Below are 18,273 nucleotides of genomic sequence, written 5' to 3' on the forward strand. Positions count from 1 at the left end.
GTTTACAAAATGCTTCATCCGGTTTGGGCTATCAGCTAGCACAGTGGCTGAAGTTTTGTGTTTTTCTAAATAGTCTGAAAAGTTGTTTTTTAAACGAGTCATTCAAAATGTAATTCTGTTAATATTTACTACCAATAAACACAGCTTTCCCTCGGCGGTTAGCTTGTAGCTGTGCAGCAACATCAGATGTTAGTCTGTCATGATATTCGGGCGTATGCTGTTGAGTCTCAGTTTGCACAGGTCCAGCAGTGTTTGTTTACAGAGACCGAATGTCGTTAAAATTTGGAAGCTGCATTCATCGTTTACGAACAGTTTTATTAAAGTAGATACTTTTCAACCGAAGGTACAGCGATTTAGATCTGAGGTAAGAAAATAAGCCTAATCTACACTCAAGAGGCTTAAATAAAAATAATTAAACCATCGGCGTCTGTTTCAGGTTACAGGTCAGACTTGGGTCTGTTTACCAGCTGTGAGTGTAATGCAACCAGCCAGCTCCTGCTTTGGAGGGGAGGCCAACACGGTTTCCTCTGATGGTGAAGATGATGATGAGGAGGGTTACAGTGGTGGGGCTGACACCCTGGTGGAAGTGAAGAGTGAAATGCAACAAGATAAGAAGATTTCCACTGATCTGGTTGATGTGATGGAGGTCCATAGAAGTAAAGCAGATGCTGAAACCCCTGCAGTGTTCAGTGAGTAAATCATTTAGACACATGATCAATGTTTACTAATTGCCTTTATACATAATAGAGGATCTTTGCTTGATTTATTTCTTTTTTATTATGGTTTTTGATGTGAGTTATATTGTATTTCTATGATTTGTACATAGAAAATGTAACGGGAGTATATTGGTTGCAACTCAAGTCAGGATGCAGATATATTTTTAGACAGCTCATAAAGAAATACTGTTTTTTAGATCCTTTATACATTGATCCCTTCCTTAAATGCAAAACTCATCCTGACCTGTGCTGGTATAATAAAGTCTAACTTTGGTTTATTATCAGAACTTGAAATGCAAAATATGAATTCATTAATTAATCTAAAGTTGATTGACCTACTAACCATTAAATAATAAGTGGCCAGGTTTTCCATGTGGCCACAGCTGCCCAGGAGCTCACTGACAGAAGCTAAATTGCTGCATACAGGCTTGACCAGCATCAGTAGGCAATTTGGGGTGAAGACTCATCCCCAAGGACACAACGGCAGAGTAAAACAGAGCTGAGTGTCGAATTGGCTTCACTCCAGTTGCAGGGCGAACGTCTGCATCCAACAGCACTGTTACCCCACAAACGTTTAGTGTAACTCTTCTATCCTCATATTGTCGCCTTCCAAGCACAGCAGAGAAGTTGACGCTGCTATACTCTGCAGCACAGATAAATGCTATTTCGGTGATAACTTATGTTTCTTAAGTGTTTATATTAATAATCAAAATTGCATAAAGTGCATAATGCATCCCTGTTGACATCAAACAGTGTCAATAATCCCAGGCCACACCATAGACTAATTCATTGCTTCTTCCACATATCTGAAATGGTAGCTCCTACCTTCTTTTCCTAGCTCATATTCCTTCACCTTTCATTGGGTCAACAACAGGAACGCTATGGCTGAATCCAGCCTTCAGCATTACAAACGTCATTACTTGACAGAATCATGCATAGATGATGCGACTGTACCTGCAGCAATCTGGAAAAGAACTGCAAAAAAAAAAAAAAAAACTGAAGTTACATAAATGTAACAGCAGCTAAAGCTCTCCATTAGAAAAAACACAAAATATAAAGATTTCCACATTAGCATGCGTCACACAGAGTACATTGAAGAGACCATGTTTTTTGCTAAGATTCATGATGTTGGCTGTGCCAGTATAACCTGTCACGCAAAGGATCATGAGCAACCGTATAGCTACTAGCCTCAGCTATGTCAGGATGTCCCTAAATGAATTGCTGCGCCCTTTCCTACCTCCAGTTTCCTTACTGCCAATACTATTTGAATAATACTTAAGATGGCGATCGCTGACCGACTTCCGCTTAGGCTTACTTGTCCTTACAGATTTGAGGGATTCTAATTGAGCCCTTCTTTCTGCTCTAGTATGCCTCCACTCTGGCATTACAAGCAGATAGTAGTGAGGCTCTGCTTAACAATGAACAGGACATGAATGACTTGATGGCTGTAAAATTTCAACACTGAAAAAAAAATCCTCTAAGTGGACATCATCAGTTATTTAAATTGAACGCATTTTTATCTAATACATTTTGATCATGCATCTCTTCCCATCAACTCTGACCAGCTTTCCACAACATAATACTGCCACCACCCTGCTTCATCACAGCAGTATTGTTTCCAGGGTTAAACTGCAGTGTTAGTTTTCCATCAAACTTATTTTGTGTCTATCACATAAGATCCTAATAAAATACATCAAGGTTTATCAGTCCACTATAAAAAAAATCTAAAAACATATAATAGCTCTCAGTACTTTATAAAGATTTATTTTAATAATAAATACGTCTTCTCATTTATTTATTATCTGCCATTTTTTACAGAATCAAATGAAAAGAAATCAAAGAGGAAAATTAGGAGAGAAAAGATGAAGCTGATAAAGAAGAAGCTGAAATCAGTCGAGGCGTCGGCCAGCTTAATGTCTGAGCTTCCATTTGCACTGACCAGCCCCACCACATGGAAAGAGCTTGGATGTAAGTCTAATTCATGATGTTCTTCAACTGTGTCAGTATGACCAGCGTAAATTAATGTAGCTGACCTACCGATTATAAACTACTTTCAGTTTCATGTAACTTATGTTCTCAAAAGTGTTTGTGTGTCCTGTAAAGTCCCCACCCTAGAGACAGCTGAGAAGAAGAGGAAGAGAAAGAGAAAGAGAGGAGACAGCGGGGTCCGACTGGACAGTGAGGAGGATGTTGACCAGAAGAAAAAGAAAAAGAGCCAAAGACCAAACTACTTTGTATCCATACCCATTAATAACCCTCAGGTATAAAAAGCCTAATATAGGCTAGAATTTCTATATATATCTTTGTTTATAAAATGTTTCTAATTAATAAGCAGAAAGGGAATAACTGTTATGAAAAATCTCTTCTTCTGTTATTGGAAATGCTCATCTTGGTATATTCTCTTTTTTTGATTAGTTTTGAAATCAATACACATATTATACTGAAACAAACTCCTATTTACTGAACAGTAGTTTAAATATATCAGCATTTATAACTTTTTTCTCAGACTTCCTCTCTCATGTAATTAATAACGAGATATATCTTGGATTTCCAAGTGAATTTTGTGAGTGAGAAAATGGATGAATGTCTTTCTGCTTTGAATAACTAAAAGCGAATGTGTCTGACAGATTAAGTCACTTATCAAAGAGGTCCAGGAAGGCATAATTCAGCAGGAGCCCCGCCTGGCCAAAGCTATGATCCCAGTTCCGACTCTTCACATCACACTACTGGTCACTCATCTGGCCAGTCAGGAGCAAGTGGAGCTGTGAGTAACCTCTCATTGAAGCACATGCTAGCATTTAGTAATTAAGCATTTAGACAGGAGTTATTTAAAGAAAGAAAACAAATATTAATCCCTAGACTGAGGTTGAAGACACACCATATATTAGCACCAACTTACCAAAGATTTAAACCTTTGCTTTTACTCACTTCAGGGTGTTGAACTGAATGCTTTGTCATGCAAACTGTAAATACTGTAATGAAAAACTTTAAATAAAACATCATATTCTTCTGTCAGCATTGGATAAAAAAAAAAAAATAGGTTTAATGTTGTCAATTATTATCTAAATACATATTTTATCCCAGGAATTATGTTGTTTAAAGTCCTAAATGTATTTCCTCAGTCCATAAAAAGTTGTTAAAGGCTTGATTTTGTTTATTGCGTAAAAAAAATACAAGTAAAGATTTTTATCACCATTTCCAAGGTTTTTGTTAACAATTGATTCTGTGCTGCACCTTTGTTGGTAAGACGGAGCCATTTTTCTTGATTAGGACCATTCATACTAAAAGTGAGTTAAGCTGCATTCAATACAACTAAAGAAAAAGAGATAACGCAGTTTGCAAAAAGAATATTAACTATTCAAAGCATAGTATAAAATTAAAGCACCACCAAAGGGGAAAGAAAACGTTAAATGTGGCCCAGAAGAAATTGTTTCCGACCAGATTTCCTGTAACAAACATGTAGGCAGTGTAAGGAGTGGAGTTCTGGTGTTTGCCAGGTGTTATGGAAATACAATTATCAGAGGAGTAGGACACTGTTTCAATAAACTTAGAAAAGATTTATCTTTTTCTTCATCAGTTTAATCGAAGGCAACCAGCGTTCGAGACTTAGACAAACTTTATTGTCATTTTGTAAACACAGAACACTGAACATTTCCATTTATAAAGTGCAGGAGTGATCAGAATGTAAACAGTGTTGGAGAGACATGGTGCAAAAAGCATTAATATGAAAGGTTCAGAGCAGTGCAAAATTAATAAATAAATATGGGGCAAAATGCAGTAGAACACTGAGTTGAATTCTATTTAAAAAATAAAAATCCGCTATGTTGTGCAAATATGATGTGTACAATTGTGATGCAGAGTCTCAATTTTTGACTTGATTAGAGTTCTAACAGTTCTACAGTCTTATGGCAGTGGTGAAAAAGCTGTTGCAGAATCTGCTGGACCTGCATCGAATGCTGCAAAGCCTCTTCCCAAAGGGGAGCATGGAGAACAGTCCATGTCGGCGTGTGAGGGGTCAGTGATGATGTCACAGGCTCAGGATACACAGCGCTGGGATTAAATGTCTTTAATGGGGGGAAGAGGCCATAGTGCACACATGGTGCTCACTAGTGAATTAGTGAATGTGAAGTTATGACATCCTTTTATACACATCACAGTACATTCCAGAAATTGATGAGAAACGGATGTAGGGAGGAAGAAAGAAAAATAACCTTGAGAGAATTGCTCTGTTCTCTCTGAACAAGAACCAGGCTGAAAAATAAACCCCATGTAACTTAAAAGAAACAAGATAACAGGATTCTGGAGGAATCACACTCTTCATACAAAACCCAAGGCCACTGATACAATTAGAAGATAAAGCACATAGTTTTTCTGCCAAATACGAAGATTATATAGTTATGCACAAAATTTCCCATTGCACTCCATCAATGAGCTGTAGTTGCCTGATTAGAAGAATGAAAGCATGCATCAGTTATATTACTTCTCTGATTTCTTTCTCTGTTTCCGTGGGTCATTAAAAATCGTTAAGTCATTAAATAATTATTTTTTAATTAAGGCCTGAATTGGCATTAAAATGCATTAAATGTGATTATTTAGGCATTTAAAATGCTTTTATTTTGAATTTTTTTATAGAAACAACTTATTAAATGATATATATATTTGCAAATATATCGCAATATATTATATTGCGATATGTTTGCATATTTGTGCGGAACTGCTTCCGGTTGATCGTGAAGCCGTATGTTCGGAAAAGAAGCTCGAGGCGGAGAAAAAGCTAGATAATGCGAAAATTATAATTTCAACAAAAGTGGCTGGAAATCGAGGAATTGCAGCCTGCCGACGGTAAAGATGAAGAAGGAATTTGCCGTGTATATATGAGAGTCATGGGTACTTGACGATGGCATTAAAATTATTTCTAAGAGCATTAAGAGAGCATTATAAAGCATTAAATTATAGTTGCTCGTTCCTGTATAAACCCTGTGTTCTCTAAATTAGTATTTGACCTTAACTGGAATCATTTACTCCAGTGGAAGTTTTAGATGAACATCAGTCATTCAACACCTTATCAAATACAGTCTAATATGGTGTGGAGTGTTGAAACATCTAAAGAAAAATCATTGGATACTGTTATCTTTATAACAACCTCATTGGTAAAATGTTCCGTTGGTATTAGGGAATAAAACAAGCTGTTCTGACATCAGAGATTTTCTCTCTTCCAGTTTCCCCCACTGCCCTGGTTACCTGGTTAAAGAAATTATAGGATGTTTTCAGATGGTTTTTCGTTAATACTTAGGGATTATGTAAAGCTATAAACATACAAGAAAAGCAGGATTAATCTATTTTTAGAAAACTGAGCTCAATTTGTACGGTATGAGCAGATATAGAAATGGACCTGAAACTGAACCCATCAGGGACGTTCAGAAATCAACACAATAAATCCTTTGGTGCTTTTAGCCCTAAGTTTAAACAGTATTGCGTCAATATATACATTAATTCTGTAACAGTATTAATATACTGATTTCCTATTTTATTTTGGAGATAAAAACTTTTTAAATAATGCATTCACATACTGATATTAGTGTTTTCCAAAATGGAGTGATCTGTGACTAAGGGTGGAACCATTTTTCACAGGATGTGTTGTAAATACTCTAAAGTTTAATCAAATGGAGACCTTTCAGGTTTATTTAAGCCATCATGCTCCAGTTCTTTGATGGGATCTCTCATCGTCTGTGATCTGTCCAGCTTTATGACAGCGTTTACACAGCTTTGGGGTTAACAATGCAAAATATCACTTTAGATTTAACTTTTTTATATTTTAGATTTATAGTGGAATCATTTCCTTTCATTTTCAAGGCAACTTAACTATTTACCGTAGTTATTATTATAAGCATAATATTGTAATATCAGGGTTCTAATGTCATCTGAAAACTGACTCTTGAAGAATGTTTGAGTTTTCAGATGTTTTTTTTCTTCTATATTCTTCTATTTTCATTATAAAACAATTAAATTTTCGCAAAACCTCTGGTTGTGTTCATATAGATTTTTATACAATTGAAATGCTCTGCCACGTTTCACTTTGGTCTATTTCTCCTCTCAGTGATTTAGATTTGGGGATTTACCGACTGAATCCACTCTCATTGAAAAATTATATTTATTCCAAGCTTTAGGAATATTTGCAAACAAAATAGTTCATGCACCGCACTTTAAAGAATCCGCATTTATTTAGAAAACTGTTGTTGATATGACAACTCCAGGAGTTTATCCAGGGTGTTCCAGAAAAGCAATGAAGCCGATGATTTTGTGTTTTGTATTCTCTTTGAAAGCTAGAGTCTGTTCTACCGACTACTCTGAAGAGATCCACATGTCTTCAGTGAGGGTGAACTGATAAATCAGCCCCTATTTCCTTTATTTTGGACGATTGGTTGATACTTGCGTGTAAAACCAATATTATCTCAAATTCAGCCATTGCTGGTACTCTAAACCACTATTTATATTTGAAAGGCACTACATTGTGCAGTTAAAACAAGCGTGTATTGTTTCACAGGTATTATTTAAGGCTTTGATCGATAAGATTGAAGTATTAAAGGTGTTTTGTGTTCTTTTAACATCTGACAGTGTCGGTTATATAAAGAAACGCAGTGTTGGCTAAAATTGGAATCGGCAGGTTACATTTTTAAAGGTCAGCCAGATGATCAGCCATGATGGCGATCAGCCAGAAAACTGTAAAAGGTGCACCTCTGGTCCATAGTGATCTGAAAATCAACAAACAAAAAATGGAGGCAGGAAATGGTAGTAGATTGATAGAATTAATATTTTTCACTGTGTATTTAAAAATGTTTTTAAAAGGTTTTTGATTTTGCAGCAGCTTAAATTACCAATTAAAACGCATTATATGGAAAGCTTACATTCAGACTCATGTTTTTAAGCCTAGTTCACTTCATTGTTTCTTGTTTGTTGTTAATTTAATATCTGATATTGAATATTATATCTGCAATACTTAAATGTGGACTTAACGAGAAGTGTGTTTACTACCTGTTTAATTATTATTATTTTTTTTTCAAAAGGCACAAACAATCCTAATGGTGAAAGACAATGTAATTCATTAGAATTGACAGTATATGATGCTTCAAGAAGTGTTTTTTAACTTAGTAGCAAAATAATCCATAACTTATCTGTAAAGCTTTATTACTGATCAGCAATAATAATCCCTTAGGTTTTAAGGTTTTGGCATCCTTATTTCCAGGGTTATTAGCATAATATTTTACTTAGACTTTTTGAAAAAGCTGGATAAAATAAAGGAAGATACAGTTTCTACCAGTTTGTCTCAATGTGGGAAATAGAAGCTGCCCTCAGAGAGAAACAGATTGAAGCTGATCCAGCTCAGTATGTTTCCACTGCACATAAGCCATGTTTTACAGCGATACACATTCAGCATCTAAATGAGGAAGATTTTGCCTCTAATAACTTATGTCATTATGTAACAAGGCAGGAGGAGAGAGAGGATTATGAGGCGGCCTCCTCTGTGGATACTGATGAGTATGTTATGTTTTTTTTTTGTCCTTTTTCAGGGCGGCTGCCGTGTTGGCTCAGGTTGAGCCATCAGTGGCTGAGCTGCTGGGTGGGCGGGACCTGGTTCTGCCCTTCTCAGGAATCCGTCATTTCAGGAAGGAGGTAGTGTTTGTTGGACTGAACGACGGAGAACACAGACACACACTGGACAGCCTTGCAGGTCAGAGTCAGACATCAGCACTTCTCCAACACACTCAGACTAGTCAGAAGGTTGATAATTATATGTTTTGTCTTTATTATTATTGAATGTACATTATGAAGACTATAGAATGATGCCATAAGTCAGGTTTATTTCTGTTTGCTGCCTTTGTTAATTACTTAAACGTTGCTGAAGTTGGATGGTTCTGCTGTAAAGGTCTAGCTGCTTGGGGGGCCTAATTAGACTAATTTAAGCCCCTTATTTATCTGAACCTGGTCATACTGACCTCTCAGTTTACTGTTTGTAACTTAGCTTTCATTGTTTTTGTTTTTATCTTTCATATATGTTTGGGTCAGAAATTTCTATTAGATTAGATAGATTAGACAGATTTATTTGTTATTTTGTTTACGCAAGTGTAAACAAAAAGAAATTTCGTTCAGAACAGCTCTCTAGACAATTTCATTTTTTGCAGCCTTTAACATAAACATATGACTGTATATTTACAGTTTCAACATTTCATTTTTTTGCTTGTTGCTACATTAAGCTATCATTTTTAAGAGGATTCCCGCTGTAACACCATTAGGCCAACACACTTTAACCAACAATTTTCTCCTAAAATATCATTTTACTTCGTAATATACGTGTTTTCACTGAAGGTTTGTGATTGTTAAGATGTTTTATAGTTATTATTTCTCATTTTCTCATCTTTATCTATCAAAGCAAGCAGTATTTTGAAGTGGATGGAACCTTATCTGGCCTTTTGAATGTTGGTGTTGTCCTTCAAGAGTCAGTTTTAGGACACACATTGTTCATTATCTTTAAAACACTATAGATCAGAACACTAATGCATTTGTCTGTCTGTATGCTGATGATTTGGGTGTTTATTGTTGTACTGGTTCTGTTGCAAAGGCTCTTGAGGATCTGCAGTCTGTGTTTGATCATATCCATGTCCATCAGCTCCGACTGGTATTTAACACTTGACAAAACGCCCTATGTTTGTTGCACTGAAGACTCTTATGTTTTTAGCTTCCTCTAAAGAATATCATATTTAGGTAATGCTACTAATATTTTAGTGATAGTCAAATTTGATGAAAACCTTCATGTCAATGTCGTCTATCTTATCATCACTTGTCAGTACGAACTAATCCAATCTTACCACCTTTTTTTTCTCACATTCTGAAAGCCTTCTCATTTATGCTTGAAATAGAGACATGCATTAGAACTTTACTTAAACATAATAATAATATGATGATTAGACAGTACAAATTCAGCTTCATTGTATCAAAAAAAAAAACATTTAAACTGTAAACATCCTACTGATTTTAAAATAGTGCAACACATTGATTGCACTAATATTTATTTTACCTGTGACATGAATTTTCTACACAGCCATGTACATGTACATTACATTAAATCCTTCAACATCTTTTTCAAATAGTTCTCTTTATGCAATAATATTTTCTACCATGTTTTACTGTCTGCCTGTTTGGTCACATATTACAAGTGACACCTTTAAACCATCCATCACTCTATCTCTCTTTCTCAGCTTAACTTTTCAGGCTTGTCAGGCGATGTTTAAAGCAAGCCAGAAAGTTTAGTTGCATTCTTCTCATTCCAGCTGAGTGAGCAGCAACAGGTTTGGAAAGGCGGTGGAGCTTAACAAAGGTTACTTTTTATTGTGGACTATTTATTAAAAGGATGTTAAACCATAGGAATAGTTAGATGTAAACATGTTGTGGCTTAAAAAACGCTTCTTTTTAAAATCGATTTACTAGTAATCAGTTCAGGTCTAGATTCCGCACAGATCTACACTTCTTCACCACTTTATGTCTCTTGACTCCATGTATGTCTTTAAAACAAGTCAGTAACAGAAAGTTTCAAAGTAATTTACTTTTTAAAATCAGCTGCTGAAATAAGATTTATTGAATGTAAGTCAAATAGTTTAAAAGACACAATTCATATTTATATTTATACACAACTTTTTAAAGTCCCTAACTATTACTTTTTGCTTGTACATACACCTTCAATAATATTTATATCCTGTATAGCACTTCTGGATAGATGCAAACCACATTTCATTGCTTTTTACTCGTGACAGTGCAATGACAATAAAGTTGAATTTTATTCTATTCTATTCTAACTAGTAATGGCTAAATCAAATGATTTAATTTACATTATATTGCTGGCAGCACAAATATTCCTGTAGCAAAAATGTGGAAAAAATTTTATCCCTGTGAGTTTGGAAATTTTCTTTTGGTTTTTATTTTTATTTAGTTTTGACTTCTTAGTTTCAAATCTATTTCAGTTTTCATTCATTTTTAGTATTTTTTCACAGATTTAGTTTGTTTTTATGTTTTTTAATTGCCTGGTTTCAGTTGAGTTTTTATTAGTTTTAGTTATAGTTTTATTATTTTATGTAATTGAAATTACATACCAAGAGCAAGACTTAAAAAATGAATGAATAATCCCAGATGAGGACAGACGGCTGCATCTGCTGGTGTGATGCTGTACAACTGAATAACAGAAACCACACCTCATATTAATGCATTATTCTGAAACAAACTAAAACTAAGCACTCTCTCTTACAATTCAGTTAATGATCATAACCATTGTGAAGACTTGCATGCACTGCAGGTGAGTTGGATTTGTAGTAAATCTTGGTGGCTGAGATGGAGAAAAGTTGGCATTTCTAAGACTTTCTTTGGGGTTTTTTTTATGTTACACAGGGTTTGCATGTAGCAACTGGAACAAACAAATGAATAAGGCAGCAAGTTGGACCCACTTGTCATCCTGTCTGCTCTCTCCACCGCTGTTATTGATTATATACTAACCTTTCTCTCCCTGCAGAGTTTCTCCTCTAAAAATACCTCTCTAGGTATCCATTAAAGCTCATCAGCTGGAGGAAGGGTGTTGTCTGCCCCTGTATGTCTATCCTTGTTGGCTTGTTTACCAGTCAGTTGTTTATTGACCTGTTTTCTTCTACCTTTTGTAACACTATTTTTAATATGTTTTTTTTTTTATATACATGAAGCCAAATTGTTCACTTTCAATTGTACTATATGTGTCTATAATCTTGCACAGCCTGATGGAGGGAAAAGTGATGCAAATGTTTTTCACGTGTGTTGCAGAGCTGTTGCGGAGGCGTTTTGAGGAGCAAGATCTCCTACAGGGAGACTGCCGTGACTTTGAACCCCACCTCACCATCATGAAACTGTCGAGGGCGTCAAAACTACGATTTCAGGTAAGCAACTTTATAAGCAAACACTGACAGAAGGAGCCAGAAACAATTTATTTGCTTTTGTTGGAGCTTTTTATGCCTTATTTTTATGACTTTGAGTTTTATTTAAATATATTCTTAGTTTATCAGCACCCACTTGCGACCCCAGCTGGGACAAAGCATGATAGTTAGAGGGATAGATGGATAGATAGATGGATGGATTGATAGATGGATAGATGGATAGATGGATTGATAGATGGATGGATGGATAGATAGATAGATAGATAGATAGATAGATAGATAGATAGATAGATAGATAGATAGATAGATAGATAGATAGATAGATAGATAGATAGATAGATAGATAGATAGATAGATAGATAGATAGATAGATAGATAGAATTATGTAGGTTAATAATCATGAAAAGTTTGATTTGTATTATTTGCCTGCCAGCTGGATGAATAAACCCTCCAATCTTCAACATCTTTTCCCTGCGTACGAAACCGAACCCCAGTGCCTTAGTGGCTTTTTCGAACCTTTGGAATGTTTGATATGGTTAACAATTGCCCCTACAGTTCTCTTTTTATTTCTCTTCCATGCAGGTATTCCTGATATTTATGTTTGTAAAAAACAAAAAAAAACAAAAACAAAAACAAAACTACTGAATCTTTTAATTTTTTTCACTTCCTCCCACCTTTCTTTCAGTGGTTTTGGAGGCTAATTCTATCTAATGTTTTGCTTTTGTTAAAGCTAGAAAGCTATTTTCATGGATAAGGATTTGTTTAGTAATTTTCAATGATTTACTGACAATAATATCTTTATTTTTCCATGCCACTTTGCACATTGTAACAAAGTTTTTATTAGGGATGCACGATATTGGGATTCTGGCCGATATCCGATATGCCGATATTTTAAAACTCATGTAGCCGATAACCGATATCGATACCGATGTTAAAGCTGGACAAAAATAAGTAGTCATTGAAAAAGGCAGTTTTGTTATCCATTTCTGACACTTTGAAAAATAATATACTCAAATATATTTTCATATGCTGATATCAAATTGATTTTTAAAAACGCGGTATCGATCTATTTTACTTTCAAAATCTCGTGAAATTTCATCGTTCTGTTACAAACTCTCGTGATAGTTTGCAAATTCTTGTGAGATTTTGTTAGTAAAATAGATGGATACCGCGTCAATATATCAACATATAAAAATATGGCAAAATTTTGTGAATTTTGGGGGGATTTCGTAGCATAACGATGACATATAGCAATATTTCATTAGTAAAAGAGATTGATATGGTGTTTTTAAATGGCAATATATCAGCATATGAAGATATTGGGATATTTTAATGTATCAATATTTTTTCCCTCGTCTTTAGAAGTTTTTAAGTCTGTAAAAAAGAAGTTTTTGAGGAAGATGAAGAATTTTTTAATTTTTAAATTTTTTTTAGACTTTAGAAACTCAGAAGCTGATCAAATATCAGGTTAAATATCGGTGGGGTGGCCGATGTCCGATATTCAGTTTTAAGGCCGATATCGATAGGGGGCCGATTATATCGTGCATCCCTAGTTTTTATTTCGCCTTTGTAGGATCCTTTTTAGGATGCAGGGGATAAAAAAGAAAATGAATTTTGTTTTTTATGTAATATCAGTAAAATATATCATAAATGGTTTGTAAAGGAAAGAGAAGAGACAGAAGGACCGAGACAGGAAATGAGTCTATAAGAATAGAAGTGACATAGGAAGGACAGTTATTATCCCTCCTTTTTACCTCGTTGACACTGGATGGAAAGTCTTCCTGTCTGGCGCTTTCCAGATACTGCACTGTCCTGTTTTCTTTCTATTTACCAACAGGATCTATATGTCATGAAATGGAAACTTCACTCACTAAGAACTATTTCTATTGTCTCCATTAGGGAATAAAGCGAGTGGAACCAGACCTTTACTCTGACTACAAAAACAAGTAAGTGACTAATTTATCCTCTAACAAAATACAGAAACAAATTGGGGCATTGATTTTGTGTCATGGGATTTTAAGGGCAATATATAAAAAAACACAAAATAATTAAATTGCAGTTGTGAAGTTTTAGGACCCACATTCTTCATTAAAAAATCATTATAAAATCGGGTAGTTTGCATAAATTTTTTTATGCAACTAGTGTGAGTTACTGCCATATAAAATCTAATAAGGGCATAAAAACAACTATGCCTCTTTAAGGTATTCTACCCAAACGTTATTTAGCCCCCCTTAACACTAGACAAAAGTAATTTCCCTCTGGGATTATTAAAGTATTTCTGATTCTGAGAACTTCATATTGTTATTAGACTCTTATGGCCTAATTTTTAATGGTTTGCGTGTGTATAAACACAAGTAAACTGCATAGAGTGCACATAGCTGATCTAATAACCAGGTGTAAATTGATCACATAAGTCAGCTTTTCCAGGTTTCATGACTGTTATTTAATCTGTAAATTGAACCTTTGAAATTGTTTCAACTTTTTTTTTGCTCTTATTTCAAGTACTTTGAGATAATATGTAAAGTGCACTATCATTATTATTACTACTACTACTACTATGAGGTCTACAATTAGAGTATGCTCAGAGGAGAGACACTGGTCATGGTGGACCTGCACCTACGATGACAATTTCAGACCCTCCATGATTTATAAGTGGAAGAACTTGCAAAGTAGCAGGGTGTTCTAATACTTATTTTCCTCACTGTAAAAGTTAGGGCTGGGTAAAATAATCAATGTAATCGATTTTTTATCGATTCCTTTACATTTTTGCAAAATCGATGTCTAGGGAATGAGATAGATTAGTTTTATAGTGACGCGTGTGACATTCACATTCAAATGAGCAGGAAAGATGCACTCAAGATACTTAAGCCAGACAGCTGCAAATATACCCAATAGGTTGACTGAAGACATTAGCAAATGGGGGCTGACCAGAAAACACCCTGTAGGTGTTACAGACGATGCTGCACATATGGTTTGTGCAGTGAAGATAATGCAGCTCCTGCATGTCCGCTGTGTCACGTCTGCTTGCTCGAGTGAGGCTTCACTTTTTCACTTCTCACAAACAAGTTTGGACTTTTGAGACAGTTTTGTTCACATCTCAGGTTTAAACTGTCCGATTTACAAGTTTGCACTTTGTGTTTAATGTGACAGGAAAAAATTAAATACACGAGTATTTTGAAACACAGTTTAACCACTTTCATTGTTGTAAAAACAGATCGAATCGCAATTAATCGATTTAGAACTCTAGGAATCAAAATCGAATCGATTCAGGACTTTGGCGAAAATACCCAGCCCCAGTAAAAGTTGCTTTCACAGATTGATGCTTTTAGGTGGGCGCCACAACTGACGTATGCCTTTGCAATCTTTCTTTAACGCTCAGATTTTTTGGAAACCAGACAGTGGAGCGTTTGGATTTGTGTTCCATGTTAAAAAAGAAGCAGCCAGACGGATATTACCACACTGACACTTCACTACAGCTGGGTAAGTTCCCACATGAACACAGTCTGAGTCATGTCATTTAAAGGCCCACCAGAGGGCGCTGCCGCCTCGCATAAGGGATTGTGAGTTTCTCTGTCCATGTTGGTTTCCATATGAAAGGGAAGCATTTGCTGTCAGCAGTCTGTGTCCAGTTATAATTGCTTTAATTTGTTTCCTCATGATTGAGGCTGAGGGGCACTCTTCATGTGTGTGTTTCTTATTCGTTATAGGCTTGAACTCATATATGCTGTGAAGGGTTGGTAAACCACAGGGGATTTTGTTTCTCACCCTGACCAGGTGCTGGATTGATTGGGAGATTTTTTTTATTTTTTTTTTACACCTTTTTAGCTCACATTGGCATCAAAGGTTCAACAAGAGAGAAACTGGCATAATGGAGCACCATGGGGCTACTGTGGAGCTTATTTCCATTTCAGACTCTACATCCTAGCTGCTCATTACCACCCAGGCAGTTCTGTATAGTAAACTGGCCATTTTGAATAGAAGTGCTTGGCTAATCAAAGTAGTTGAGAAGCTGCGTGAGATATAGTGGTGGTGTTTGGGGAAATAAAGGAGTTTGAAGCTTCATCTTCTGTTTATGTAAATTATTAGCATCACGTTTTGATGTATTAATGATACTCTGTTGTTTCATTGGGCAGCTTTATAATAACTCAGCTGATTGCATAATGAGTACAAAAAAGCATTTGTCCATCCATATGTATTCCAGTAAATAGCTCCTAAAGTTTAATCGGGTTCATTTATTTCTTAAGCATGTAACCGTATGAGGGATTGCCTTTGAGTCAATGAGTCGATGCAATCAACTGGTTTTCCTTAGATAGAATACCTTGAATCAATTTGACTTTATGATCTGGTTATATTGTGTCTGTAAAGTGCCTTGGGATGACATACGTTATGATTTGGTGCTATATAAATAATTGAATTTAATTATGCAGTTTAACAGAGGGATTTCTTCTCTTTAATTGTGTCTTATTAAAACTCTTATTAAAAAGCTCAAAAAAAGGAAAATCAGGTTTTATTTTTTTATTTACAGCAGAAAAGTGTATTTGAAGATGTACTTCTGTCAGCTTTGGTAGAAAAAATGAAAATGATCCAAATCTTTGAATATAGAAATATCTTCCGTCTAAAATGATATCCACGCTGACGTTGGAAGCAATAAAACTCATTGAATAAAAACTAGCAGACGTCATCATTGACAGGGAAATGGGATCTCTGCCTCTTCACTCTTCCTCCAAAGTCTGATAGCCTGATTTTTAATTGAAATGTAGAAGTTATTTACATCTGAAAAGAGAACTTTAAACCATTGTGCTCCAATCCTGTCCTCTTTATTCTCTGTACCCTAGTTTTTCTGTCCTCTCTGATTCAGGAATTGCTCAATACGAGCGGTGTGATGGTGGTCGGGCCTGTCATTGATACCTTTGTGTGTTTTGGCTCTTGAGGAACTGAGTCCAGCTGCTTTTCTTGTAAATCTGTGTTTTATTGCCCAAGCCTCTCATGGTCCCAGTTTTCCTTCTTGATAGCACACTTTTTCTTTTACTCAACTTCCCATTTAGGAGTTTGGACTTTCTTTAAACCACATTTTTGTTTCTTTAAACAATGTTTTTTCTCAGGGTTATCCCTCCTGGTAAAGGATTTGGATGAAGGTCTTTCTTCTGTCCTTGTCACCTTCTTTTTCTTGTGCCCTTCCTTCCCTTCTGTGACTCCGTCCTTCTTTGTGCCCTCCCTCTTCTCCTTCATTGTGTCCAATCTTCCTTCCCTCCATGTTTCCTTCTTTTCTTCCATCCAGTTTATTTCTTTACTACTACTGTAAAGTCATCCTTCTATATGAACCTCTGCCTTTAATTCATAATGAATATAACATTTTTAAAATCCTAAATCATGGCGAGCTCAAGGAAAAGTTAGAAATGTTTACCTCAAAACATGGAGGTAAGCGACCAATTCTCTCAAACACTGAAAAGAATTTATGATAAAAAAATAGTCCTCAGACTTTTTAATTAAGTTTCACTTTAATATCTGAATTACTAAAAACATTTTTTATGATGTTTTATTTGAATAAAATACGCATTCATATCCAGGACTATAGTTACAGATCGTTTACAAGCATCCTGAAGCTACATTTTTACAACGGTTGTTCTCTTCTGTCTGAATATGCTGTTGTAGTATTAAGTAACAAAGCGATGTCCCTCCCCCACCTGTTCCTGCCCACTGCCAATGTTTTAACCCTTTCCCATGTAGAATAAATGTGACTGTGAAAATATTTCTTGCAGGAAAACATGCAGATAACTCCAGTGTGGAAACTAAATGAGCCCCATCCATCTCTCTTATTACTGTAAAACAAAGCTGGAAGGTAATATCCATTATGCAGCCAGCTGCAGCCTATTCCTCAGCAGTTAGCCTGACTCATTAGTCAGTTAAGTGTTTCTCCATAAAGAGCTGAACAGAAAAACGCATACATGTTCTTCAGAATAAGCAATTAGAAATTATTGGTAAATTATTTCTGCAGCAGCTTGAATAATTTTTGGTTTTATGTTTTTTTAATATTTTACAATTTATTTTAGTATTTTGCTATTAATACAATGCTACTCTGCAAGATGTCATGCTGTGAAGAAAACTTCATACCTAGAGGAGGTTACGGCTTATTACTTTCTCATGTATGTCTCATGAGCCATCACACTTAGTACATCACAAGTGGGGTATTTAATTTATAGCTGATATATTTTTTTAAGTTATCATAGATAATCCGCATGGATTTCTTCTCTGCGCATTTTATCTTGAAGAGATGTAATAGAATATGAACAAATATGTTTGAAAATTACTCACTTTTGTGAGGTGGTAATATGTACAGTAGTTTGTGACAAATGTTGATCATAGTGTGATAAAAACATTCAACTGTCTGCAATCTGAGCATGAAACTCAAAGAAATGAAACCTTAAATTACAAAAAAAACAACAACAGCTGTCCTGTTAATGAGAAAAGAAAGTGTGGGAAATCTAAACTGTCGTTTTCATTAGAGTAAACAGGATCAAAGTGTTATTAACACTGACTATCACATTCTGATAGAGGTTCAAATGGTTTGACGGGGTCTTCCCCATTGCCACTGTTCTGCAGACTAATCGCTG

At 35.4% G+C, this 18,273-nt stretch overlaps 1 protein-coding gene across 2 annotated transcripts in view; it reads left to right on the forward strand.

The window, feature by feature from the left end:
• Nucleotides 1–18,273, forward strand: part of LOC119788679 (A-kinase anchor protein 7-like) — a 68,931-nt gene continuing 50,658 nt past the window's right edge. For both annotated transcript variants that reach the window (XM_038293247.1, XM_038293248.1), the window contains exons 1-9: nt 1–364; nt 437–689; nt 2,535–2,684; nt 2,820–2,977; nt 3,344–3,480; nt 8,285–8,445; nt 11,553–11,665; nt 13,562–13,608; nt 15,042–15,142. In XM_038293247.1, the coding sequence (XP_038149175.1) occupies nt 200–364; nt 437–689; nt 2,535–2,684; nt 2,820–2,977; nt 3,344–3,480; nt 8,285–8,445; nt 11,553–11,665; nt 13,562–13,608; nt 15,042–15,142 (1,285 nt within the window). In that variant the 5' untranslated portion in view covers nt 1–199. The remainder of the gene's footprint in view (nt 365–436; nt 690–2,534; nt 2,685–2,819; nt 2,978–3,343; nt 3,481–8,284; nt 8,446–11,552; nt 11,666–13,561; nt 13,609–15,041; nt 15,143–18,273) is intronic.

The sequence above is a fragment of the Cyprinodon tularosa genome, unplaced genomic scaffold (assembly GCF_016077235.1).
Source record: "Cyprinodon tularosa strain WSP-4 unplaced genomic scaffold, ASM1607723v1 ctg323, whole genome shotgun sequence".
Taxonomy (NCBI): domain Eukaryota; kingdom Metazoa; phylum Chordata; class Actinopteri; order Cyprinodontiformes; family Cyprinodontidae; genus Cyprinodon; species Cyprinodon tularosa.